This window comes from Pan troglodytes, chromosome 23, assembly GCF_028858775.2.
Source record: "Pan troglodytes isolate AG18354 chromosome 23, NHGRI_mPanTro3-v2.0_pri, whole genome shotgun sequence".
Lineage (NCBI taxonomy): Eukaryota > Metazoa > Chordata > Mammalia > Primates > Hominidae > Pan > Pan troglodytes.
Window position 1 is genome coordinate 20,345,116 of NC_086016.1, and position 27,324 is coordinate 20,372,439.

The window sequence follows — 27,324 nt, forward strand, 5'->3', positions numbered from 1 at the left end:
TTGCGGTGAGCCGAGATCGTGCCACTGCACTCCAGCCTGGGCAATAAGAGTGAGACTCCGTCTCAAAAAAAAAAAAAAAAACAAATTCCTTTGTCCCATCAATCCATCAATGTACTTTATAACCCTTTCTTTTTTTTTTGAGACAGAGTCTCACTCTGTCGCCCAGGCTGGAGTGCAACGGCATGGTGTCAGCTCACTACAACCTCTGCCTTCTGGGATCAAGTGATTCTCCTCCCTCAGCCTCCCAAGCAGCTGGGATTACAGGTGCCTGCCACCATGCATGGCTAATTTTTGTATTTTTAGTAGAGATGAGGTTTCACTGTGTTGGCCAGGCTGGTCTTGAACTGCTGACCTCGTGATCCACCTGCCTCGGCCTCCCAGAGTGCTGGGATTACAGGTGTGAGCCACTGTACCCGGCCTTCTTTTTCTTTTTCTTTTTTTTTTTTGAGATGGAGTCTTGCTCTGTTGCCCAGGCTAGAGTGCAGCGGCAGAATCTCGGCTCACCACAACCTCTGCCTCCCGGGTTCAATTGATTCTCCTGCCTCAGCCTCCCCAATAGCTGAGATTACAGGCATCTGCCACCACGCCCAGCTAATTTTTGCATTTTTAGTAGAGACGGGGTTTCAACACATTGGCCAGGGTGGTCTTGAACTCCCGACCTCAGGTGATCTGCCTGTCTCCACCTCCCAAAGTGCTGGGATTACAGACGTGAGCCACCGCGCCCAGCCATAACCTTTTTTTAATAACCTTAGTTTTTAACCTTTTATAACCTTCTTATAACCTTACTTTATAACCTTTATAACCTGGATTGGATCCAGGGTCACTTACTGCATTAGTGATCATGTCTTTTTAGTCTCCTTTAATATGGAAGAGTTTCCTCAGACTTATCTTTCTTGATAGTGACATTTTGAAGAATATAGGCCAGTTGTAGAAAATCACTCAATTTTTTTTTTTTTTTTTGAGACAGAAGACTGTTGCTCAGGCTGGAGTGCAGTGGTGCAAACTCGGCTCACTGCAACCTCCACCTCCTGGGTTCAAGAGATTTTCCTGCCTCAGCCTCTCCAGTAGCTGGGATTACAGGCGCCCGCCACCACGCCCCGCTAATTTTTTATTTTTAGTAGAAACAGGGTTTTGCCACGTTGGCCAGGCTGTTCTTGGAACTCCTGAGCTCAGATGATCTGCCTGCCTTGGCATCCCAAAGTGCTGGGATGACAGGTGTGAGCCACCACGCCCAGCCTCAATTGGGTTTTGACAGTTTCCTCATAATTAGATTCAGGTTACGCATTATAGCAGGAGTACTACATGTGTGATATTGTGTCCTCTTTGCAACACATCAGAAAGTACATGATGTCCGTTTGTCCCCTTTTTCAATTTTATTTTTAAAATTGAGACAGAGTCCTGCAGTGTTTGTCAGGCTAGTCTCGAACTCCTGGGCTCAGGGGATCCTCCCACCTCAGCTCTTTGTCCTTTTAGTAGGAATGGTACATATATATATATATATATTTTTTTTTTTTTTTTTTTTTTTTTTTGAGATGGAGTTTTGCTATTGTTGCCCAGGCTGGAGTGCAGTGGCGCAGTCTCAGCTCACTGCAACTTCCACCTCCCGGGTTCAAGTGATTCTTCTGCCTCAGCCTCCTGTATAGCTGGGACTACAGGCGTGTGCCACCACACTCAGCTAATTTTTGTATTTTTAGTAGAGATGGGGTTTCACCATATTGGCCAGGCTGATCTCGAACTCCTGACCTCGTGATCTGCCCGCCTTGGCCTCCCAAAGTCTTGGGATTACAGGCGTGAGCCACGGCGCCTGGCCGGTACACATATTTTGAAGGCTGTTAATACATGCTGCCATTTTTTCCCCATTTGTACTAGTGTACAGTGTTCCTTGTACTGTATGACAGATTGGTATACACATTTGGTATACATATTTGAGAATACTGATAATGCTGGATAAAGGAAAGATTTACCCACAGGACAATAAACGTTGCTATTTATTAATATATGTATTAATACATGCTGCCATTTTTTCCATTTGTACTAGTGCACAGTGTTCCTTGTAGGACAGATTGGTGTACATATTGGTATATATATTTGAGACTACTGATAATGCTGGATAAAGGAAGGATTTAGTCACAGAACAATAACACAGGGCAAGAGAAACTGATGCAATTGACCTTAACTTGATCACTATTGAGCTAAACTAGATTGGATTATTTGTCTAATTTTGTTCATCTTTTGCATTAATAGCCTCATTCTTCATCGTCCTAAAAAACAGATTCCAGGAGTATGGAATATGCTAGAGGAGTATTCCACCCTCTAGCATCCCTAGGTCAGGTTGAGGTGGAATTAACACATTTTGATTACAATCTCTCCTGTATTTTTACAGTGTTCTGCAAATGACAGGATTTGGGGAGTAGAAGCAGCAGTCTAATTCTACATGTCAAATTGTTTCTGAAATTAATATCTGGAATGGATGTAGCACTGTCTAGATCAACCGTGCTTTTGTTTTTTGGAAAACAATGTGATAATCTTTATGATTCTTCTTCTTCTTTTTTTTTTTTTGGAGATGGGAGTCTTGCTCTGTCACCAGGCTGGAGTGCAGTGGTGCAATCTTGGCTCACTGCAACCTCTGCCTCCCGGGTTCAAGCAATTCTCCTGCCTCAGCCTCCCGAGTAGCTGGGACTACAGGCACGTGCCACCATGCCCAGCTAATTTTTGTATTTTTAGTAGAGACAAGGTTTCACCATGTTGGCCAGGTTGGTCTCGAACTCCTGGCCTCAGGTGATCCACCCGCCTCAGCCTCCCAGAGTGCTAGGATTACAGGCATGAGCCACTGCGCCTGACCACGATTTACTTATTTTTATTTTGAGACATTAGAAAATACAAAAAAGTACAAAGAATAATTTATTCCCATACCATGCACCACTACCCAAAATTAACAATTAACATTTGTCACATTTACTTCAAGACTTCACTTGAAAAACAAATCGTAGGTATAGTTACTATCCCCTTTTGCAGCACCCACTTCTCCCCCATGTTAGTTTCTCTTTAAAACTCAATTTTCTTCAGTTTTGCTGATTCACCAAGGAACAGGCCAGGTCCTGTCTGAAAAGAATGTGGTAAGCTTTACAGAGATAACCTCTGGAGGGAAAAAGTTGTTATGAATACATGCAAAGATGAGCCAGTTGGTAGTTTTCCAAATGTAATTTTCTCCTACATTCTTAGGCCTTGTGGAGACACTTTAAAACATATTTTCAGACAAGTTTCAAAAAACTCCCTCCTAGATAAGCCTATTTGTGGCTTCACCAAAGTCACTGGCCTAGATTCCTGTCAGGTTAGTCAGAAAGGGACGGTTCATGTGCTCTCACCTACTCCCAGGCAGGTTTACTAGATACTGAATCAGCAGGATAAATAAGCTAACTCTGGAGTTTGCTCAGGAGGACAAAGCGCGAAAGACTAGAAGTAAATGTAAATCATCTGTCTTTAAATGTTGAGCAAATAATTTGAAAAGGAAAAAACAAAGTGTAGCCAAAAAATAGTAACTCTAACTTAGGTGTCTGCACTTTTTGCCTCTTTCCAACCAAATTTCTATGATACAGTGATTTAAAACCTAGATGGCAGATGGCGTCAAGTCACTCCCCAGTTTACAACTCTGTCATGGCTTCTGCTTGCTCCTGAAGCCTTCCGCTGGCTCTAGTAGATGAGACCACTGGATCTGGCCCTGTATGCTTGCCTGCCCTCATTACCCCTCCTCCCTTTGCACACCACCTCAAAGCTTTACTGGTTGTCTTTTAGTTTTTTTGAAAACATCTATTTTTCTGCTTGAGAAGTTATTTTCCTCCACTTACCACTTAACTTGTTTTTCATCCTTTAGGTCTCAAAATCTCTTTGGGGAGAGCTTATCCTGGTCACTCTCTCACCTTCTTCTCTATTCCAGTCCCTTGTCTGTTTCAGGACATGCCACCACCTTTTTTTTGTTTGTCTTGTTTTGTTTTTTTGAGACGGAGTCTCACTCCGTTGCCCAGGCTGGAGTGCAGTGGAGTGATCTCGGCTCAACACAATCTCCACCTCCCAGGTTCAAGCCATTCACCTGCCTCAGTCTCCCGAGTAGCTGGGACCACAGGCACGAGCCACCATGCCCAGCTAATTTTTTGTATTTTTAGTAGAGACGAGGTTTCACTATGTTAGCCAGGCTGGTCTGGAACTTCTGACCTCATGATCCACCCGCCTCAGGCTCCCAAAGTGTTGGGACTACAGGCGTGAGCCATCGCACCCAGCCCATGCCATCATCTTAAATTATTTTTACTTTTTTCTGTTTCAATGTTTTTCTTTTCTGGTTTTCCAGCTAAGATGTTAGCTTCACAAGAGGGACCGCGTCTGATGTACTCATCATTGCTTTTGCTAGCACCCAGCACCCTGCCTGGTTAATGGCAGGGATTCAATAAACAATTGATTGGCCAGGCATGGTGGCTGGCACCTGTAATCCTAGCATTTTGGGAGGCTGAGGCAGGCGGATCACTTGAGCCCAGGAGTTTGAGACCAGCCTGGGCAACATAGTGGGACACCTGCCTCTACAAAAAAAAATTAAATAAATTAGCCAGGCTTTCTGGTGCATGCCTGTAGTCCTTGCTACTTGGGAGGATGAGGCCAGAGGATTGCTTGAGCCTGGGAAGTCGAGGCTAGAGTAAGTCATGATCACATCACTGTACTCTAGCCTGGGTAACAGAGTGGAAGTGGAGACTCTGTCTCAAAAGGAAAAAAAAAAAAAAAAAGCAACAAACAACTGATGAATGCAAATGAATAAAATGAGTAGAGTCTAGTTTAGAGTCGATAACCACATTAGCCTGTAGGCTAGAGATCTGTAGCGCCTATTAAAATCTGTCCAAAACTCCCCCGAAAACTGACCAGGTGCAGTGGCTCATGCCTATAATCCCAGCACTTCAGGAGGCCAAGGCAGGTGGATCACTTGAGGCCACAAGTTCAAGACCAGCCTGGACAACACAGCAAGACGCTATCTCTACAAAAAAAAACCTAAAAAATTAAATAAAAAAGGGCCGGGTGTGGTAGCTCACACCTGTAATCCCAGCACTTTGGGAGACTCAGGCGGGCGGATCACAAGGTCAGGAGTTTGAGACCAGCCTAGCCAACATGGTGAAACCCCATCTCTACTAAAACAAAAGCAAATTAAATAAAAAAACTCCAAATACCATAAACTGCTGTGATTGAAGTCAAATAATTTCTATAAAAGGGCTATATTATTTTATGCAATTTGCTGAAAAGACAATCTTTCCTCATTGAAATGCCTTCGCACTTCTGTTGAAAATTAGTTAACAATTCTAGGTTTTCTGTTCTGTTCCATTGACCTGTATGTCTAGTCTCAAAATATATATTCAAAAAATAAAATTAAAAAGGGAAGGCCAGGAACTTTAGGAGGCCAAGATGGGAGAATTGCTTGAGGCTAGGAGTTTCTGAGCAGCCTGGGGAACATACCCATTTCCACAAAAACAATCTTTTTTTTTTTTTTAGACAGAGTCTCACTCTGTCACCCAGGCTGGAGTGCAGTGGTGCGATCTCGGCTCACTGCAACCTCCGCCTCCCAGGTTCAAGTGATTCTTCTGCCTCAGCCTCCCCAGTAGCTGGGACTGAAGGTGCGTGCCACCATGCCCGGCTAATTTTTTGTATTTTAGTAGAGAAGGGGTTTCACTGTGTTGGCCAGGATGGTCTCCATCTCCTGACCTCGTGATCCGTCCCCCTTGGCCTCCCAAAGTGCTGGGATTACAGGCGTGAACCACCACGCCCGGCCTACAAAAACATTTTTAAAAAAGTAGCCACGTGTGGCCTGGCGCGGTGGCTCATGCCTGTAATCCCACCACTTTGGGAGTCTGAGGTGGGTGGATCACTTGGGGTCAGGAGTTGGAGAGCAGCCTGGCCAACACACTGAAACCCCGTCTCTACTAAAAATACAAAATGTAGCCAGGCATAGTGGTGCGCGCCTCTAGTCCCAGCTACTTTGGAGGCTGAGGCAGGAGAATCACTTGAGCCCAGGAGGCTGAGGTTGCAGTGAGCCAAGATCTGCCACTGCACTCCAGCCCAGGCAACAGAGGGAGACTCCGTCTCAAAAAAAAGAAAAAAAAAAAAAAGCTACATGTGGTGGCACAAGCCTGTGGTCCTTGATACTTGGGAGGCTGAGGTGGAACAATTGTGAGCCCAGGAGGTCCATGATGCAGTGAGGTATGATTGTACCACTGCACTCCAGGCTGGGTAACAGAAGCGACACCTTGTCTCTAAAAAAATAAATAAGTAAGACCAGGCATGGTGGCTCACGACTGTAATCCCAGCACTTTGGGAGGCCGAGAGGGGTGATCACCCAAGGCCAAGAGTTGGAGACCAGCCTGGCCAACATGGCGAAACCCTATCTCTACTAAGAATACAAAAAAAAAATATTAGCCAGGTGTGGTGGTGGGTACCTGTAATCCCAGCTACTCAGGAGGCTGAAGCAGGAGAATCGCTTGAACCCAGTAGGTGAGGTTCAGTGAGCTGAGATCGTGCCATTGCACTACAGCCTGGGTGACAGAGCAAGACTCTGTCTCGAGAAAATAATAATAAAAAATAAATAAATAAATAAAGGAAAAGACTGAGTGCAATGTGAAAGAAATGAACTTAAGTATGTACCAAATTGGTAACATAAGTACCTCCCAAAATAAATTATTGCATGTTACATTTTTGAAAGTTTTTTTAGGTAAAGTGTACATACAGTGAACTGCACAGACCTTAAAAGTAAAATTAGGGCTGGGCGCGGTGGCGCACGCCTGTAATCCCAGCACTTTGGGAGGCTGAGGCAGGCGGATCTCTTGAGGTCAGGAGTAGGAGACTAGCCTGGCCAACATGGTGAGACCCCGTCTCTATTAAAAATTTTTAAAAAGCCAGGCACGGTGGCTCACGTCTGTTAATCCCAGCACTTTGGGAGGCCAAGGCGAGTGGATCACCTGAAGTCAGGAGTTCAAGACCAGCCTAACCAACGTGGAGAAACTCTGCCTCTACTAAAAATACAAAAATTAGCTGGGCATGGTGGTGGGTGCCTGTAATCCCAGCTACTCGGGAGGCTGAGGCAGGAGAATCGCTTGAACCCGAAAGGCAGAGGTTGCAGTGAGCTGAGATCGCGCCCCTGCACTCCAGCCTGGGCGACAGAGTGAGACTCTGCCTCAAAAAAAAAAAAAAAAAAAAAAAGTCTTCATTTTTGGTTACCCATTTCACTGCAACCTTCGCCTCCAAGGCTCAAGCGATTCTCCTGCATCGGCCTCCCAAGTAGCTGGGATTACATGCGCGTGACACCATACCCGGCTAATTTTTTGTATTTTTAGTACAGATGGGGAGTTTCACCATGTTGGCCAGGCAGGTCTGAAACTCCTGACCTCAAGTGATCCGCCCACTTTGGCTTCTCAAAGTGCTGGGATTACAGGAGTGATCCACCACACCCGGCCTGTACTATTAGTTTTCCAAGGTCACTAAGCCTTTCCTTTGCAAAACTTTATGTCCCTATTAATGGCACCATCCTTTCCTCAGTCACTCGGGCTTAAAAAGCATCCTGTGGCACCAGCCCCACAGTAGCAGTTCAACTCTTTTATCACTTCCTTTAGAATAGCCTTGTTGAGATATAGATCTCATAACATACAATTCACCTATAGTGTACAATTCAGTAGTTTTCAGTATTTCAAAGAGTCGTGCCACCATCACCCCAAAAAGAAACTCTGTATCCACTGGCAGTCACTCCCCATCAGGATTTTATCACTTCTGATCTGGCTCAGTCTTCTAACTCCTTATTGTCAATGCCCTCCTTGTTCCAATTCAGTACACACACCACGGGCAATTTGATCTCCCTAAAACACATTGTATCCTCTCTCCTAGATACCTTCCGATACTCCTCCAAAGAACTCTCGGATTCAAGTAAACAAACATCCATTAATACAAGTTAAGTATGTTCCAGGCGCTGTGTGTTCCAGGTACTGTTAACAAAAGCAGGTTACTAGTTAAGACTTCCTTCATGCCCTGGCGCCTCTGCTCAGCCAGTTCCCTTCGCCTAGGAGGACCTCTCTACACCACCCCGCTATATTCCCTCCCCGGAATTCCTTCCCAACCTTCAAGGACCATCTGCCCCAACTAGTGGCGAACATCGAGGCTGTCGTGACTGTGTAGATACTTATTTGACCTGCTCCCTTGGCAAACACTTGAAACGCAATACATGTTTGTGGAACTGAACATAGCCTGTGCATGCAGCGAGGTTTCTTTCCCTGGAATCGCCTGCCCTTCCTCCAACACAGCGACCAGCCGGTCAGAATCCCAACCCCTCGACTCCGGAAATGATCTGGGAGACGGAACTTCCGAACGTCGCAATCATAGATTTGGGCGGGCTAGGAGGGTTTGGGTCTTCAGGTCACATCTGCACGGAGAGACCTCCGGGGCCTCCGTTGGTCGGTCCTTCCGCTCCGGATACCCTTCCGGATCTCAGGTAGTTCTGGTCCCGCCCCGACGCCGGCCGTGACGAAGGCACGCCGGGGTGACCTCACCCTCCAACATGGCGGCGGCGGTAGATTAGGGCCGCGGGTCGGAGCACTCACCGCCGCTGGGGGACCCTGTCGGAAGCAACTGCCGCCGCCGCCTCTTTCATCTCTTCTGGGGCAGGGGCCAGGGCCAGGTGAGGGGAGTGGGGTTCCGGGAAGGCTGAGCTGGGTGAGGAGGTGGTTTTCACCTGGGTAGGAAAGTGCCCAGAGACCGTATCGAGCCACCGACTCCCCAGTGGTTCCGACGACGCGTGAGTTTGAGTGTGTGTGTCTACACCGGCGCTCCTTCGCCCGAAGGTGCTCGGAGCTTAGGGGTCCGCCTCACCGTGACCGGACCTGGCCGCGCGGCCCCGCCGCTGAGCAGGCTTCTTCCGGCGTGCGGTGCCGGAGGCGGAGGAGCTCGGCCCTGGCTCCACGCCGCTGTCCTTCCCCACAGACAGCTTCACGTGGAAAACCCGGGTCCATTTTTAGGGCTAAACTGGGGAACGGCGACTTCTTTTTGGTTGAGGGAAAGGTTTTCCTGCGATTCACTTAGAACGCTTGAAGATTAGCTTTGCCAGTCTTAGTCGTTTCTTCTCAGAGATTGTTAGAAGTCTTGTTTCTTAACCTTAATTCACTGCTGTTCTGACACCTATTTTTTCAGAAAAAAACTGCCTTCTTGCCCTTGGAGGCTGTACAGTTCACACGGAGTCATTTTCCCCCTTTGATTTATCCTCCCAACATTCTGTAAAGATCCTATTTCTTGCCTTCATAACCGACTTTCTGAGTGGAGGCTCTAACCTAGCGTTGAAAATCGGACGGATCTGGCCAGTTGTTCACATGCTGTTGACTGCTGGCTTTGGTTAGCTCTTAGCCACTCCCTGCACAAGTGTTTGTTTATTCAAAATAGCTATCTCACTGTCTCTGTTTAGAAGTTTGAACTAAGCTGAGAGCCCTCCCTCCTTACTTTTATTTTTTTGTTGTTGTTACGTAAAACAAAACAAAAACTTCTTTGGCGAAATTATAAGATTTCCCCTGGAGGTTTAGTATAAAGCAGAATGTTGCTCTCTGCCCTGACTAGTGTGACCTTGGATGAGTTGCCACACCCTTCAGATACCTTCTTTCTTTCTTTTTTTTTTTTTGAGACAGAGTTTCCCTCTTGTTGCCTAGGCTGGAGTGCAATGGCGCGATCTCGGCTTACCGCAACCTCCGCCTCCTGGGTTCAAGCGATTCTCCTGCCTCAGCCTCCCGAGTAGCTGGGATTACAGGCATGCGCCACCACGCGGGGCTAATTTTGTATTTTTAGTAGAGACGGGGTTTCACCATGTTGGTCAGGATGGTCTCGAACTCCCAATCTCTGGTCATCCCCCCGCCTCAGCCTCCCAAAGTGTTGGGATTACAGGCGTGAGCCACCGCGCACGGTGATACCTTTTTTTTAACCACCCCCGCGCCGCCGCATGAAGTATTCTTTTCATTTTTAACCCCCTCTCTCCCCCAAGTGAAGTATTCTTCATTTGGTAATAGGCAGTTAAGGGTATTGAAAATCTTTTTACTATGAATGGTCAGGTACTGTTCTGTATTTTTTTTCCAATGGCTCATTTTTTTATGTGGAAGAGTATATTCAGTAGTTGGATTCACTTTTTATTTTATTTTTAGTTGTCTCCTACAGCAAGGACCAGTAGTTGAATTCAATTGAAAGATGGCTAAGGCTATATCCAACCAGTCTTGTAAAAAAACAGACTTGTGTTTACTAGCACATAATCTAATCAACATGTATTAAATATCACACACATTAAGCTTTTAGGACAAGTGGTTTGCAACAGTAATAATCATTAACAACATTTCATTTGGCTGTATGCGATGGCTCACTGTAATCCCAGCACTTTGGGAGGCTCAGGCAGGAGCATTGCTTGAGCCCAGGAGTTTGAGACCAGCCTGGGCAACATAAGGAGACCTTGTCTTCACAAAAAATTAAAAAAAAAAAAAAAAAATTAGCCAGGCATAGGTCCCAGCTACTTGGAAGACTGAGGCGAGAGGGAGGACTGCTTGAGCCGGGGAGATCAAGGCTGCTGTGAGCTGTGATTGCTCCACTGTACTTCAGTCTGGATGACAGAGACCCTGACTCAAAATATATATATATATATGTTTATTTATTTTTTATATATATATAATTTTTTTTTTTTGAGACGGAGTGTCGCTCTGTCGCCCAGGCTGGAGTGCAATGACACGATCTTGGCTCACTGCAAGCTCTGCCTCCTGAGTTCACACCATTCTCCTGCCTCAGCCTCCCGAGTAGCTGGGACTACAGGTGCCCGCCACCGCGACAGGCTAATTTTTTGTATTTTTAGTAGAGACGGGGTTTCACCGTGTTAGCCAGGATGGTCTCGATCTCCTGACCTCGTGATCTGCCCGCCTCGGCCTCCCAAAGTGCTGGGATTACAGGCATGAGCCACCGCGCCCGGCCTAAATAGATATGTATTTTATTGTGAAATACTTCAGGCATACAAAACACAAGTGTTAAACATTCACTTAGTAGTTCCAGTCTGCATTTATCATTTTTCAGACAGGATTTTGATTTGTATCTTATTCCAAATAAATGTTCACCAAGAGTTCTTGTTTAATATATATACAAAGTAGGGGTGGGTGGTATTTTCAGATTGGTTTATTTTTTTTTCTTGTTCTTCCTCAGACGGTAGTGTGCCAATAAGCCCATGAGGCAACATGATTTGAGGGAGGCACATGTCATGCATTAGCATGAAACCCGGTCATCTTGGTTCTTTATGAACCGCAAAAGGATTGGAGTAGCTGATTTTTTTTAACAACTTTATTGACATATAATTAACATACCATACAACTCACCATTGTACAATTCAGTACTTTTTAGTATATTCACAGAGTTGTGCACCCACCACCACAATCATTTTCATCACCTCAGAAAGAGACTCCCATACCCATTAGCAGTCATTCTTTATTACTGGTCCTCCTACCCCCACCCTTGGGCAACCACTGATCTGCTTTCTGTCTATGGATTTGCCTATTCTGGAGATTTCACAAAAATGGGATCAGATAATATGTGTTGTTTTTTTTTTTTTTGAGAATGAGTCTGACTCTGTCGCCCAGGCTGGAGTGCAGTGGTGCCATCTCGACTCACTGCAAGCTCCGCCTCCCGGGTTGACGCCATTCTCCTGCCTCAGCCTCCCGAGTAGCTGGGACTACAGGTGCCCGCCACCACGCCCGGCTGATTTTTTGTATTTTTAGTAAAGACGGGGTTTCACTGTGTTAGCCAGGATGGTCTCCATCTCCTGACCTTGTTATCTGCCCATGTCGGCCTCCCAAAGTGCTGGGATTACAGGTGTGTGCCACCGCGCCTGGCCAATATGTGGTCTTTTGTGTCTGGCTTCTCTCTCTTTTTTTTTTTTTTTTTTTGAGACGGAGTCTCACTGTCGCCAGGCTGGAGTGCAGTGGCACGATCCCACTGCAACCTCGGACTCCCAGGTTGAACCTAACTCAGTCCCAAAGTAGACTGAGACTGTAACTCAGTCTCAGTAACTGTAACTCAGAGTAGCTGGGATTACAGGTGCGTGCCACCACACCCAGCTAATTTTTGTATTTTTAGTAGAGACGGGGTTTTGCCATGTTAGCTAGGCTGGTCTCCAGCTCCTGATCTCAGGTGATCCACCTGCCTTGGCCTCCCAAAGTGCTGGGATTACTGGTGTGAGCCACCACGCCCGGCCTGTCTGGCTTTTTTGACTTAGCATAATCTTTTCAGAGTTTATCCAAGAGGTAGCGTGTATCAGTACTTTATTCCTTTTTTATTGCTGCATTCCATTCCATTGTGTGGACATACCACATTTTAAAAATAAGTTGATGGGCATTTTTTTTTTTTTGAGATGGCATTTCACTCTTATTGCCCAGGCTGGAGTGCAATAGTGCCATCTCAGCTCACCTCAACCTATGCCTCCTGGGTTCAAGCGATTCTCCTGCCTCAGCTTTCCAAGTAGCTGGGATTACGGGCACACACCACCATACCCAGCTAATTTTTTTTTGTATTTTTTGTAGAGATGGGGTTTTTCCATGTTGCCCAGGCTGGTCTCAAATTCTTTGACTCAAGTGATCCTCTTGCCTCTGCCTCCCAAAGTGCTGGGATTATAGGCATGAACCACCACGCCTGGTCTGTAATGCTGCTTTGAGCATTCATGTGCAAATTTTTGTGTAGACGCGTTTTCATTTTTCTCTGGTATATATCTGGAAGTGGAACAGAGTAACTGAATTTTATGTCCTCCATTTACACAAGCCATATACAGGAAGCCTAATTATTGTGAAAGTCAGATTATCTAGGACGGGATGAAAGTAAGGCAGTTCTCTGAATTATCTGCAAATGCCAACTGCTGAGTGAAAATATTTTTGGGTAGCTCTTAACACAAGATTGAACAATTAGGCCTGTTTTAATTGGAAAGGGGGTAGTGTCTACACTAGAGTTCTAGTGTCTGCTGGGTTTTAAAAATGATACTTGTCCAGTTGCATTTTTCAGATGGGTGGGGTGAATTTTTTACCATTTGATAATTTTTTTTTTGAGATGCAGTTTCACTCTTGTGAGGTCTTCACTCCTGACCTCAGGTGATCCGCCCGTCTTAGCCTCCCAAAGTGCTGGGATTACAGGTGTGAGCCGCCGCGCCCGGCCATTTCATAATTTTTCTTAGAATTATTTTACTCTCTTTCTTTCAGAGAAAGTCTTACAATTCAATAGGAGCTGGTAAAGCATGGATTCGAAAATAGCTTTGGACTCCATGTTAACTTGTGGAACTTAAAAAAAATTCCCTGTTCAAGCCACCAGTGAGTCATGAGACTAAAGAGCTGATAGCCAAGAAACTTAATGTTTTGTTGTTGTTGTTTGCTTTTTTATTTTTATTTTATTTATTTATTTTTTGAGATGGAGTCTCACTCTGTCGCCCAGACTGGAGTGCAGTGGTGCGATCTCGGCTCACTGCACGCCCCGCCTCCTGGGTTCATGCCAGGAGGTGTGTAGCTGGGACTACAGGCACTCGCCACCATGCCCGGCTAATTTTTTGTATTTTTAGTAGAGATGGGATTTCACTGTGTTAGCCAGGATGGTCTCGATCTCCTGATCTTGTGATCCGCCCTCGTTGGCTTCCCAAAGTGCTGGGATTACAGGCGTGAGCCACCGCGCCCGGCCAACTTTTTTATTTTGAGACAGAATCTCACTCTGTTGTCTAGGCTGGAGTGCAGTGGTGCAATCTCGGCTCACTGCAAACTCCGCTTCCTGGGCTCAAGCCTGATTCTCCTGGCTCAGCCTCCGGAGTAGCTGGGAATGCAGATGCACACCACCACACCCAGCTAATTTTTGTATTTTTGGTAGAGATGGGATTTCACCATGTTGGCCAGGCTGGTCTCGAACTCCCGACCTTAGGTGATCTGCCCATCTGGTCTCCCAAAGTGCTAGGATTACAGGCATGAGCAACTTTGCCTGGTCTTTTAATGTTTAAAATTACAGATTTTTGATTTGTGATGGGTTTATCTGTGAATTTTTATTTTTCTCTTTATAAACTGGGATTATAGTTGTGTTCAACTCTGTATTACTGGAGCATTTAATAATTCTTTTTTTTTTTTTTTGAGACGGATTCTTGGTCTGTCACAAGGCTGAAGTGCAGTGGCACTATCTCGGCTCACTGCAACCTTTGCCTCCTGGGTTCACGCCATTCTCCTCTCTCAGCCCCCTGAAGTAACTGGGACTACAAGTGCGTGCCACCACGCCCAACTAATTTTTGTATTTTTAGTAGAGACAGAGTTTCACCACGTTGGCCAGGATGGTCTCAATCTCTTGACCTCGTGATCCGCCTGCCTTGGCCTTCCAAAGTGCTGGGATTATAGGTATGAGCCACCACGCCCGACTGCATTTAATAATCTTATAATATTTTAGTGGAAGGAAATGTAAAAACAGGTTTTCGAAATAATTTATTAAAATGTGTTAAACTATAGGGTGTTTTGGTTTTCGTTCTGTGAGGTTAGAGAATACAGTATAAGTATGATACTCTAAATTAGTATATCTAATGTGAGTGCCAGGAATTTCTTTTTTTTTTTTTTCTTTTTGAGACGGAGTCTTGCTCTGTCATCAGGCTGGAGTGCAATGGCACAATCTCAGCTCACTGCAACCTCTGACTCCCTGGTTCAAGGGATTCTCCCACCTCAGCCTCCTGAGTAGCTGGGATTATAGGCACACGCCACCATGCCTGGCTAATTTTTTGTATTTTTAGTAGAGACGAGGTTTCACCATGTTGGCCAGGATGGTCTCGATCTCCTAACCTCGTGATCCACCCACCTCGGCTTCCCAAAGTGCTGGGATTACAGGCATGAGCCACCACACCCAGCCTAGGAATTTCTTTTTAAATAGGCATCCAAAGTAATTTGATGGGACAAGTTTGGGAAACAAATACAAAAGACTGTCATGTTGCTGCATATTTGCTTTACATAAGAACTAATAGTAGGATTTTTTTTTTTTTTTTTTTGGAGGCAGAGTCTCACTCTGTCACACAGGCTGGAGTGCAATCTAGGCTCACCGCAACCTCTGCTTTCTCGGTTCAAGCGATTCTCATGCCTCAGCCTCCTGAGTAGCTGGGATTACAGACACACACCATCATGCCTGGCTAATTTTTTAATTTTTAGTAGAGACAGGGTTTCACCATGTTGGCCAGGCTGGTCTCTAACTCCTGGCCTCAAGTAATCCACCCACCTTGGCTTCCCAAAGTGCTGGGAAGTATAGGCGTGAGCCACCATGCCCGGTTTATAGTAGGATTTAATAGCTGCTGTGTACCTTCTGATTATGTTTCATAAAATGTGTCTAATTCCTACAATATAATCAGCACTGGTAGCATTCTGGAACTTGGACTGGTACTTGTAATAGAAATCTGGTTTAGAAAAGAAAATGAACCATATATTGTAGAATTGTGGATATACATTTGTTGTTAAAGGTTCATGGATGTTTTATTTGTGGCTGGTTTTGGAGATGACACCAAATGAATACATAAACATAGCATGAAGTTAGTCTAGGTTTCCTTAGGCTGTTTGGCTAGCAACCACAGTTGGCCCTCTTTATCCAGTTTCCATATCTCTGCAGATTCCATCAGTCTTGATTGGAGAATATTTGGGGAAAAAAACACAAATAACAATAAAAACAATACAAATGATACCAATACAGTATAACAGCTATTTAATGGCATTTACATTGTCTTAGGTATTATAAGTAATCTAGAAATGACTTAAAAGTATATGAGAGGGAGGAAGTGAGTAGGTTATATTCAAATACCACACCATTTTGTATAAGGAACTTGAGCATCTGAGGATTTTGGTATCCACAGGTATCCTGGAACCAATCCCACATGGGTACCAAGGGACAACTCTACTTGAAACTTAATAGAGGAACAAAGTAAAAAGAGTAAGGCACAGAAAGAAACAGATGGGTTACGTATTATGTTTAATAGTTTGAATCATACAAATTATAGCAGGTTTTTTGTTTGTTTGTTTGTTTGAGACAGAGTTTCTCGCTCTTGTTGCCCAGGCTGGAGTGCAATGGCACGATCTCGGCTCACTGCAACCTCCACCTCCTGGGTTCAGGCGATTCACCTGTCTCAGCCTCCTGAGTAGCTGGGATTACAGGTGTGCATGCCCCCACGCCAGGCTAATTTTTGTATTTTTAGTAGTGACGGGGTTTCATCATATTGGTCAAGCTGGTCTCAAACTCCTGACCTCAGGTGATCCGCCCACCTCACCCTCCCAAAGTGCTGGGATTACAGGCATGAGCCACTGCGCCTGGCCAAGATAGCAATTTTTATAGTTAAGATCATCTATGTATTTACTCACTTCTTGATACCAAGAACACTTGTACTAACTTGAATTTTAAGAGGTCCTATTAGATAAAATTCAATGAGTAAAGGTAACTGTATGTCCCTCTCATCATTTGAAAAGAATCTTGAAATATCTGTCTTTTTTTTTTTTTTTTTTGAGATAGAGTCTAGCTCTGTCGCCTAGGCTGGAGTGCAGTTGTGCGATCTCAGCTCACTGCAGCCTCTGCCTCCCAGGTTCAAGTGATTCTCCTGCCTCAGCCTCCAGAGTAGATGGGATTACAGGTGCCTGCCACCACGCCCAGCTAATTTGTGTGTGTGTGTGTGTGTGTGTGTGTGTGTGTGTGTGTGTGTATAAACTACATATTTTATATATATATATATATATTTTTTTTTTCTTTTTGGGATGGAGTCTCGCTCTGTCACCCAGGCTGGAATGCAGTGGCACAATCTTGGCTAACTGCAAGCTCCGCCTCCCAGGTTTACACCATTCTCCTGCCTCAGCCTCCCAAGTAGCTGGGACTACAGGCGCCTGCCACCACGCCTGGCTAATTTTTTTGTATTTTTAGTAGAGACGGGGTTTCACCGTGTTAGCCAGGCTGGTTTCAATCTCCTGACCTTGTGATCCGCTCGCCTTGGCCTCCCAAAGTTCTGGGGTTACAGGCATGAGCCACCGCACCTGGCCTAATTTTTGTATTTTTAGTGGAGACGGGGTTTCACTGTGTTGACCAGACTGGTCTCGAACTCCTGACCTCGTGATCCGCCTGCCTTGGCCTCCCAAAGTGCTACTACAAAAGCTTTAGGTGATGGTCCCGCGTCATAATTACCTTTCATCCAATCTAGCTTTTTTTTCCCCCTGTCCATTCTCAAAACTGACAAATTTGCTTCTTTCAGTACTCTGGATCTGTGATACTACAAAAACCACCTTGTTTTGCTACCGTATCCTTCCGTATTACTAGTGTTAGTGTTTTCACCTCTGCATTCCTCTCACCTAGTACATTACCTGGCATATAGTAAATATGTGTTGAATAAATACAGTTAAGGTCTAAGAGGAAGTGAAGACGGTGTACCCAATTAAGTGGTTGTGCTGTTACCTAGCTGTATGATTTTAGGCAAATAAATTGTTCTTGTTTCTCCATCTATAAAATTTTCATTCAAGTATAGAGGATTACTGTGACAACACATAGAAAAATGCTTTAGAAACAGATGTCACGAAGATGTAATTTATATATGATGTTTATTAGAAATGCCAAAGTCCCTCTGGGCGCGGTGGCTCACGCCTGTAATCCTAGCACTTTGGGAGGCCAAGGTGGGCGGATCGGGAGATCAGGAGATCGAGACCATCCTGGCTAACACGGTGAAACCCCCGTCTCTACTAAAAAATACAAAAAATTATCCGGGCTTGGTGGCACACCCCTGTAGTCCGAGCTACTTGGGAGGCTGAGGTAGGAGAATCGCTTGAACCCAGGAGGCGAAGGTTGCAGTGAGCCGAGGTCATGCCACTGCACTCCTGGCGACAGAGACTCTGTCTCAAAAAAAAAAAAAAGAAATGCAAAAGTTCATTGTGCAATATACTTATTAGACACTGCAGAATGCTGCAAAGGAAGTGGGTGTCCTCTCCCATTTTGTGCTTAGAGACATAACCCTGTAGTAGTGCTGTGGAGTTTACACTTGGCCTGTTATCAATACCTTTGTCCTATAATTTAATATAAATGTGCTAGTTATATAATAGTGTTCTTGGGATCTGACTTTTCCCCATTTAACCATAGTCCTGAAGGAGCTGCTGCATTGCTACACAACTGGAAGCTCAAGCTAAATTAGAAGTTGGGGCCAGATACGGTGGCTCACGCTTGTAATCCCAGCAATTTGGGACGCTAAGGTTGGAGGATCACTTGGGGCCTGGAGTTTGACACCAGCTGGGGCAACATAGTGAGACTCCATCGCTACAAAAAATTTAAAAATTAAGAAAAAAAAAAGTTGGATGGCTGTTTTATACTGTAGGTCTGGTATGTTTATAACCAGAATAACAAATATGCATTTAAAGTCTGAAAACTGTATACTAGATTTAAATGAATAAATATAATCTTTCACCAAATATATAGATATATGGGCTTTAGCATATATACTAGAGTTAAAGGTGGAAGATGATGAAATTCATGATTAAGATTGCATCTATAATTACACAATCAGGTTTTATAAGAAAATTTGAGGAACATTAGGCTAAAAATCAAATTTGGAAACTTAGTGATTTGTAGTTTGTCTCTGGCTTTTGGGTTGGCAAACGACTTCAGTGATGTGGATTCTTGATAAATACAACAAATTTGAATACAACAAATTAGAGAATATCAATTTTTTTTCTTTTAATTAGAGACAGGGTGTTACCCTGTCGCTCAGGCTGGAGTGCAGTGGTATTATCACAGGCTCACTGCAGCCTCAATCTCCTGGGGTCAAGCTTGCTTCCTGCCTCAGCCTCCTACATTGTTGGGATTATGGGCATGAACTTGTGCCCGGCTCAATTTTTTTTTTTTTGGGAGACGGAGTCTAGCTCTGTCACGCAGGCTGGAGTGCAGTGGTATGATTTCGGCTCACTGTAACTTCTGCCTCCCAGGCTCAAGCAATTCTCTTGCCTCAGCCTCCGGAGTGGCTGGTATTATAGGCGCACGCCACCATGCCTGGCTAATTTTTGTATTTTAGTAGGGATGGGGTTTCACCAGGTTGCCCAGGCTGGTCTGGAACTCCTGACCTCAGGTGATCCGCCTGCCTCGGCCTCCCAAAGTGCTGGGATTACAGGTGTGAGCCATCACGCCGGGCCAATTTTTTAATTTAAAGCATTTATTCAAAATATAAATACTTCTTCCTGCTACCAAAGAAATACTGAGACTTTTTTATTTTCTAGCAAAAGAGGGTTGTTGCTGAAGAGACTTTTTTTTTGAGACGAAGTCTTGCTCTGTCGCCCAGGCTGTAGGGCAGTGGCACGATCTTGGCTCACTGCAACCTCTGCCTCCCGGGTTCAAGTGATTCTCCTGCCTCAGCCTCCTGAGTAGCTGGGATTACAGGCACCTGCCACCATGTCTGGCTAATTTTTGTATTTTTAGTAGAGACCGGGTTTCACCATGTTGGCCAGGCTGGTCTTAAACTCCTGACCTTAGGTGATGCACCCGCCTCGGCCTCCCAAAGTGCTGGGATTACAGGCGTGAGCCACTGTGCGTGGCCGCTGAAGAGACTTCCAAAAGCTTAGATTGTTATTAATTTTATCTATTCTCCCCTCTTTTTTTTCTTTTCTTTTTTTTTTTTTTTTTTGAGATGGAGCTTTGCTCTGTCATCCAAGTTGGAGTGCAATGCGTAATCTTGGCCCACTGCAGCCTCCGCCTCCCTGCTCTGAGCGATTCTCCTGCCTCAGCCTCCTGAGTAGCTGGGATTACAGGCGCCTGCCATCATGCCCAGCTCATTTTCATATTTTTGAAGAGATGGGGTTTCACCATGTTGGCCAGGCTGGTCTCGAACCCCTGACCTCAGGTGATCTGCCCGTCTCAGCCTCCCAAAGTGCTGGGATTACAGGCATGAGCCACTGCGCCCGGCTGACTCTTCTTATTTTCATTCTTCTTGACATGTTACTACGTTTGACACAGTTGTTCACTGCCTTCTTATTGAAGTGCCTCCCTGACTTCTGTGATTACAGTCCTTCCTGGTTTTCTTTCTACCTTTCTGTTTCAATCTGGACTGAAAGGGTTCCTCTTCCAGCTTCTCATCTTTTGACTACCCCTTAAATGTTAGTGGATTCTAATGTGTTCTTTTTAAGATTATACCAGTATTTTTGAACATGTTTTGTAGCCTATGTCTCCTTTATTAAAATAAGGTAAATAAAAATTTCTGTGGCTCCTATTCTGGTGGCATTGGCGGTGGGAGGCACGTTATTTTTCCTTCTTGTCCCAGCACTGAGAATCACTGCTGCAAAGAAGACTGAAAATTTACTGAGCCTTACCTTCTATAGTCTGTAGTCTGAAAATAATAGGTGATTTTCCTTTTCCAAGTCTGAAAGTATATTGAATATTCTTTTACAAACTATAGTCCCTCTGACATTTTGACACACCCCTCCCATTGAAAATCACTGTTCATTCACATTGGTTTTTTTTAAAAGATAGGATCTTGCTCTGTCACCCAGGCTGGAGTGCAGTGGTGCAGTCCAGGCTCACTGCAGCCTCAACTTCCTGGGCTCAAGCTATCCTCCCATCTCGGCCTCCCAAGTAACTGGGACTACAGGCATGTGCCACCATGCCCAGTTAATTTTATTTTCTTTCAGGCTATCTTGAACCCCTGGCCTCAAGCAGTCCTCTTGCCTCTCTGCTTCCCAAAGTGTTGGGATTACAGGTGTGAGCCACCACACCCTGTCATCCATTCACTCTTCTTTTTTTTTTTTTTTTTGAGACAGAGTCTTGCTCTGTAACTCAGGCTGGAGTGCAGTGGCGCGATCTCGGCTCACTGCAACCTCTGCCTCCCGGGTCCCGGTTCAAGCAATTCTCCTGCCTCAGTCTTCCGAGTAGCTGGGATTACAGGCATGCGCTACCATGCCCAGCTACTAAAAAGTAGAGACAGGGTTTCACCATGTTGGCCAGGATGGTCTTGAACTCCTGACCTCGTGATCTACCCGCCTTGGCCTCCCAAAGTGCTAGGATTATAGGCGTGAGCCATGGCGCTGGGCCATTCAGTCTTCTTAGGTAATTTGATTGACTTATACAGAATACTTAGAATTTTGTATCTCCAGCCTAGACCTCTTTATTTATTTATTTATTTATTTATTTATTTATTTATTTATTTGAGTCGGAGTCTTACTCTGTTGCCCAGGCTGGAGTGCAATGACCGATCTCAGCTTACTGCAAGCTCCGCCTCCCAGGTTCAATTGATTCTCCTGCCTCAGCCTCCCGAGTAGCTGGGATTACAGGTGCCTGCCACTGTGCCCGGCTAATTTTTGTATTTTTAGTAGAGACGGGGTTTCACCATGTTGGCCAGGCTGGTCTCGAACTCCTGACCTCATATGATCTCCCTGCCTCAGGCTCCCCAAAGTGCTGGGATTACAGGCGTGAGCCACTGTGTCCAGCCTAGACCTTTCTTAAAGACTTTTTTTTTGAGACGGAGTCTTGCTCTGTCGCCCAGGCTGGAGTGCAGTGGCGCGATCTCGGCTCACTGCAAGCTCCGCCTCCCGGGTTCAAGTGATTCTCCTGCCTCAGCCTCCTGAGCAGCTGGGACTACAGGCGCCTGCCACCACGCCCGGCTAATTTTTTCTATTTTTAGTAGAGACAGGGCTTCACTGTGCTAGCCAGGATGGTCTGGATCTCCTGATTGCGTGATCCACCTGCCTTGGCCTCCCAAAATGCTGGGATTACAGGTGTGAGCCACCACCCCTGACTTCTTAAAGACCTTTATATCCAACTGCTTGTTCTGTATCACTACCTGGATGACCTGTAGGTACTTGAAAATTCAGTGCAGATGCTCCTCAACTTACGGTGGGGTTACATTCTGAGAAACTCAACATAGGTGGAAAATATCATACGTTGAAAATGCATTTAATACACTTACCAAACATAGCTTAGCCTATGCTTAAAACACATTAAGCAAAAAATTTTTTTAAAATTTTTTGTAGAAATGGGATTTCGCCATGTTGCCCAGGCTTGTCTCAAACTCCTAAGCTCAAGTGATCCCTCTGCCTTGACCTCCCAAAGTGCTAGGATTACAGATGTGAACCACTGTTCCCAGCCACACATTAAGCACATTTAAGTGTGCTTAAAACACATTAGCCTGCAGTTGTGTAAAATCATGAAATATAACAACTATTTTATGTAAAGTGTTGACTATCTTATCAAATTTCTTTTTTTTGAGACAGAGTCTTGTTCTTGTTGCCCAAGCTGGAGTGCAGTGGTGTGATCTCGGCTCATTTCAACCTCTTCCTCCTGGGTTCAAGCAGTTTTCCTGTCTCGGCCTCCCAAGTAGCTGGGACTACAGGTGCATGCCACCATGACTGGCTAATTTTTGTATTTTTAGTAGAGATGGGGTTTTGCCATGTTGGCCAGGCTGATCTTGAACTCCTGGCCTCAGTTAATCCACCCGCCTCAGCCTCCCAAAGTGTGGAGTTACAGACATGAGCCATCGTGCCCGGCCATCAGATTTCTTGAATACCATATTGAAAGTGAAAAAACAGAGTGAGGCCAGGCGCGGTGGCTCAAGCCTGTAATCCCAGCACTTAGGGAGGCCGAGGTGGGTGAATCACGAGGTCAGGAGATCGAGACCATCCTGGCTAACACAGTGAAACCCTGTCTCTACTAAAAAATATAAAAAATTAGCCGGGCGTGGTGGTGGGCACCTGTAGTCCCAGCTACTCCGGAGGCTGAGGCAGGAGAATGGCGTGAACCCGGGAGGTGGAGCTTGCAGTGAGCTGAGATCGCGCCACTGCACTCCAGCCTGGGGGACAGAGTGAGACTCAGTCTCAAAAAAAAAGAGAAAAAACAGAGTGGTTGTATGGATACTTGAAGTTCAGTTTCTACTGAATGCATATCCCGTTTGCACTGCCGTCATAAAGTGAAAAAATTGTAAGCCAAACTGTCGTTAAGTCGGGGACTGTATACCCTAAAGTGATTTCCTTATCCTTCCCAAAACCGACTCTTCCTATATTATCTGATTTGAGAAATAGGAGTAATACCACTTACCTTACAGCTTCCTGGGTCACTCTCTCATTGAGTTAACCAATAGATCTTCGAATTCCTAACCTTTTTCCTATCCATCCTTCCCTTTTCAGTGTTCTGTTCCTATGCTAGTTCATGCCTTCTTACATCTCTTGCTGAGGTTTTTCCATATTCTCCTAACTTGTCTCCTTGCGTCTACTCTTCAGTCTGTCTTCCTTACCACCTCCAGTATGATTTTTTTTTTTTTTTTTTTTTTTTTGAGACAGGGTCTTGCTTTGTCACCCAGGCTGCAGTGCATTGGTATGTGATCATAGCTCCCTGTAACCTCAAGCTCCTGGGCTCAAGTGATCCTCCTGCCTTATCAGCCTCCCAAGTAACTAGGACTACAGGCGCATGCCACCACACCCAGGGCTAATTTCATTTTTTGTAGAGACAGGGTCTCACTGTGTTGTCCAGTCTGGTCTTGAATTCCTGGTGTCAAGTGATCCTCCTCCCTTGTCCTTCCAAAGTGTTGGAATTATAAGCATGAGCCACTGTGCCAACCACTTATATCTATAGCCATTTTATTTTGTATATTTGAAATTCTGCTTCTATTTTTAAAAATTGTTTATCATTCTAGGATATTTATCTTAGTTTGCTTATCACAGATCTTAAATTTTGCTGACATTGCCTCTTTTTCCAGTCTGTATTTTTGTTATATGTATTTTTGGTTTCCTATGAAAACTCCTGAGGTCTGGTGATTTATCATGTTTGTCTTCATGTCTAATGCCTATAGAGTACCTTGCAGCTTAATAAATGTGTGTTGAATGAACACAAAAAAATTATCAGAAAACTTTATCTTCTATTTCTTTTTGTTTTTGTTACTGAGACAGGATCTTGCTCTGTCACCCAGGCTGGAGTGCAGTGGCGTGATCATGGCTCACTGCAGCCTCTACCTCCTGGGCTCAAGCAGTTATCCCATCTCAGCTTCTGAGTAGCTGGCATTATAGGTGTGCACCAGATGCCTGGCTAATTTTTAACATTTATTTAGAGACAAGGTTTTACCATGTTACCATGTTGTCAGGCCGGTTTCAAGCAATCAACCTGCCTCTGCCTCCGCCTCCCAAAGTGCTGGGATTACAGGTATGAGCCAGCACACCTAGCTTTTTGTCTTCTCTCTCTTTTTTTCTTCTGTTTTTTTTTGAGGTGGAGTCTCGCTCTGTCGCCCAGGCTGGAGTGCAGTGGCGTGATCTCGGCTCACTGCAAACTCCGCCTCCCGGGTTTATGCCATTCTCCTGCCTCAGCCTCCCGAGTAGCTGGGACTACAGGTGCCCGCCATCACGCCCGGCTAATTTTTTTTGTATTTTTAGTAGAGACGGGGTTTCACTCTGTTAGCTAGGATGGTCTCGATCTCCTGACCTCGTGATCTGCCCGCCTCGGCCTCCCAAAGTGCTAGGATTACAGGTGTGAGCCACCGCGCCTGGCCTGTCTTCTCTTTTTTTAAGACAGGGTCTTGCACTGTTTCCCAGGCTGGTGTGCAGTGGTGCAATTATAACTCACTGCAGTCTTGACCTCCTGGGCTCAAGCAATCCTCCCGCCTCAGCTTCCTGAGTAACTGGGACCATAGGCAGGCCCTACCACGCCCAGCTAATGTTTTAAATTTTTTTGTAGAGATGGAGTCTTGCTATATTTGCCCAGGCTGGTCTTGAACTCCTGGACTCAAGCAGTCCTCCCACCTCGGCCTTCTAAAGTTCTGGGATTACATGCGTGAGCCACCATGCATTGCCTGTTTCCTTATTTTATAAGCTTTTTTCTGTTTTTAAATTTTCTTTTTTTTTCCTTTTCCTTTTAAACTGTTTTCCTAAAAACTAAGACACAAACAGACTCATTAGCCCAGGCCTACACAGAGTCAGGATTATTAATATCACTGTCTTCCACCTCCACATCTTGTCCCACTGGACAGTCTTCAGAGGCAGTAACACCCATGGAGTTGACATTTCCAGTAACAATGCCTTCTGGAATCCCTCCTGGAGGACCACCTGCCCTGAGGCTTTACAGTTCACTTTTTTTTTTTTTTAAATAAGCAGGAGTATACTCTAACAATAAAAAGTGTAGTAAATACATAAACCAGTAAGTCATCTAGTATTATCAAGTATTATGTACTGCATGTAATTGTATGTGCAGTACTTTTTTTTTTTTTTTCTTTGAGAGGGAGTCTTGCTCTGTCGCCAGGCTGGAGTGCAGTGGCTTGAACCCAGGAGGCAGAGGTTGTGGTGAGCTGAGATTGTGCCACTGCACTCCTGCCTGAGCGACAAGAGCGAGACTCTACCTCAAAAGAGTTGCACAAGACATTTTGGTGTGAAACAACTGTTAAAGTGGCATGTAATAAACTTTAAACTGAAAAAATTACTTTTTTGTTCTTAGGTTTTACACATCCATAAGTAGACCTTTTTGGAGCCTCACCAGCCAATTCAATGGCGTCCTCTTCTACTGTGCCTCTGGGATTTCACTATGAAACAAAGTATGTTGTTCTCAGCTACTTGGGACTCCTCTCTCAAGAGAAGCTGCAAGAGCAACATCTTTCCTCACCCCAAGGTATTATCTTTGGCTTATGGTGGTTATAGTAAATTATAATAAGGACTTTATATATAAAAGTATATGTATCTAATTTATATGTGTGGTTATCAAATAGTACTAATAAGCCTGTAAGAATAACCTGTTAGGGCTGGGCGCGGTGGCTCACACCTGTTATGCCAGCACTTTGGGAGGCTGATGTGAGCAGATCACGAAGTCAGGAGTTCGAGACTAGCCTGGCCAACATGGTGAAACCCTGCCTCTACTAATAATACAAAAATTATTTGGGCATGGTGGCATGCGCCTATAGTCCAGCTACTCAGGAGGCTGAGGCAGGAGAATCGCTTGAACCCGAGAGGCAGAGGTTGCAGTGAGCTGAGATCGCACCACTGCGCTCCAGCTTGGGCAATAGAGTGAGACTGCATCTCAAAAAAAAACCAAAAATACACAAAAAAGAATAACCCGTTATGCCATTCTTTCCATTTCCAGAAGCAAAAAACAAAAGTTGTTTTTTTTTTTTTTTTTTTTTTTTTTGAGACAGAGTCTTACTCTCTCTCTAAGGCTGGAGTGCAGTGGCATGATCTTGGCTCACTGCAACCTCCACCTTTCCGGTTCAAGCGATTCTGCCTCAGCCTCCCGAGTAGCTAGGATTACAGGTGCACACCACCATGCCCGGCTAATTTTTGTATTTTTAGTAGAGATGAGGTTTTGCCGTGTTGGCCAGGCTGGTCTCAAACTCTGGACCTCAGGTGATCGCCCGCCTCGGCCTCCCAAAGTGCTGGGATTATGGGTGTGAGCCACTGCGCCCAACTCATTTTATTCTATTTGAAAGATATTTCCAAAGCACCTGCAGCCCTCTATTGGCAGTTACATTTTTTCGATACTTCACAAATATTAGTCTATTGTGTTATACTTTCACTTACAATTGTTGAGCAGTCTGTTGTCATTCTACTAAGTGTTCCATCATAATGATACAGTTTATTTTGGCTGCCTTATTTTTTTGAGATGGAGTCTCACTCTGTTGCCCAGGCTGGAGTGTAATGGCATGATTTTGGCTCACTGTAACCTCTGCCTCCTGGGTTCAAGCAATTCTCCTGCCTCAGCCTCTCAAGGAGCTGGGACTATAGGCGCACGCTGCCACGCCCGGCTAGTTTTTTGTATTTTAGTAGAGACAGGGTTTCACCCTATTTCCCAGGCTGATCTCAAACTCCTGAGCTCAGGCATTCTGCCCGCCTTGGCCTCTCAAAGTGCTGGGATTACAGGCGTGAGCCCCAGGCCGGCTTGGCTGCTTTTTAGAGATTCTCCGTCTTTGGTGGTGTTTCAAACTTAAACACATCTTAGTGAAACAGCCACCAAGCCAGAGAAATTCTAAAAAGCAGCCAAAATAAGTGTTTTGCACATCCAAAACAAATAAAATTTATGTTTTACACATCCACAATGGGGATTGTTTGGCTTCCTGAATTTAATAATTCATTTGTTTACTCTGGAAAAATTATTTAATATTTTATCTTTGAATACTCTCCTCATCTTCTCTACTTTACTTTGTGCTACAATCAATTGCACATTATGCTGTTTATAGAAGACGTACATGATCCTGTCTGTTCCTCCATATCTCACTATCATTTTCCTAGTTTATCTCCATTTATCTGTCTGTGAAGCCCTCTGTGACATTTCTTTTTTTCTTTTTTTTTTTTGAGACGGAGTCTC

At 44.9% G+C, this 27,324-nt stretch overlaps 1 protein-coding gene and 1 pseudogene across 1 annotated transcript in view; one reads left to right on the forward strand and one right to left on the reverse strand.

Moving 5' to 3' along the window:
* Nucleotides 1–8,384: 8,384 nt before the first annotated feature.
* Nucleotides 8,385–27,324, forward strand: part of BCL2L13 (BCL2 like 13) — a 90,861-nt gene continuing 71,921 nt past the window's right edge. The window contains 2 exon segments of the mRNA XM_063807715.1: nt 8,385–8,689; nt 25,468–25,638. Coding sequence (XP_063663785.1) covers nt 25,518–25,638 — 121 coding nt within the window. The 5' untranslated portion in view covers nt 8,385–8,689; nt 25,468–25,517.
* LOC112206825 (small nucleolar RNA U13) lies at nt 11,218–11,331 on the reverse strand (annotated as a pseudogene).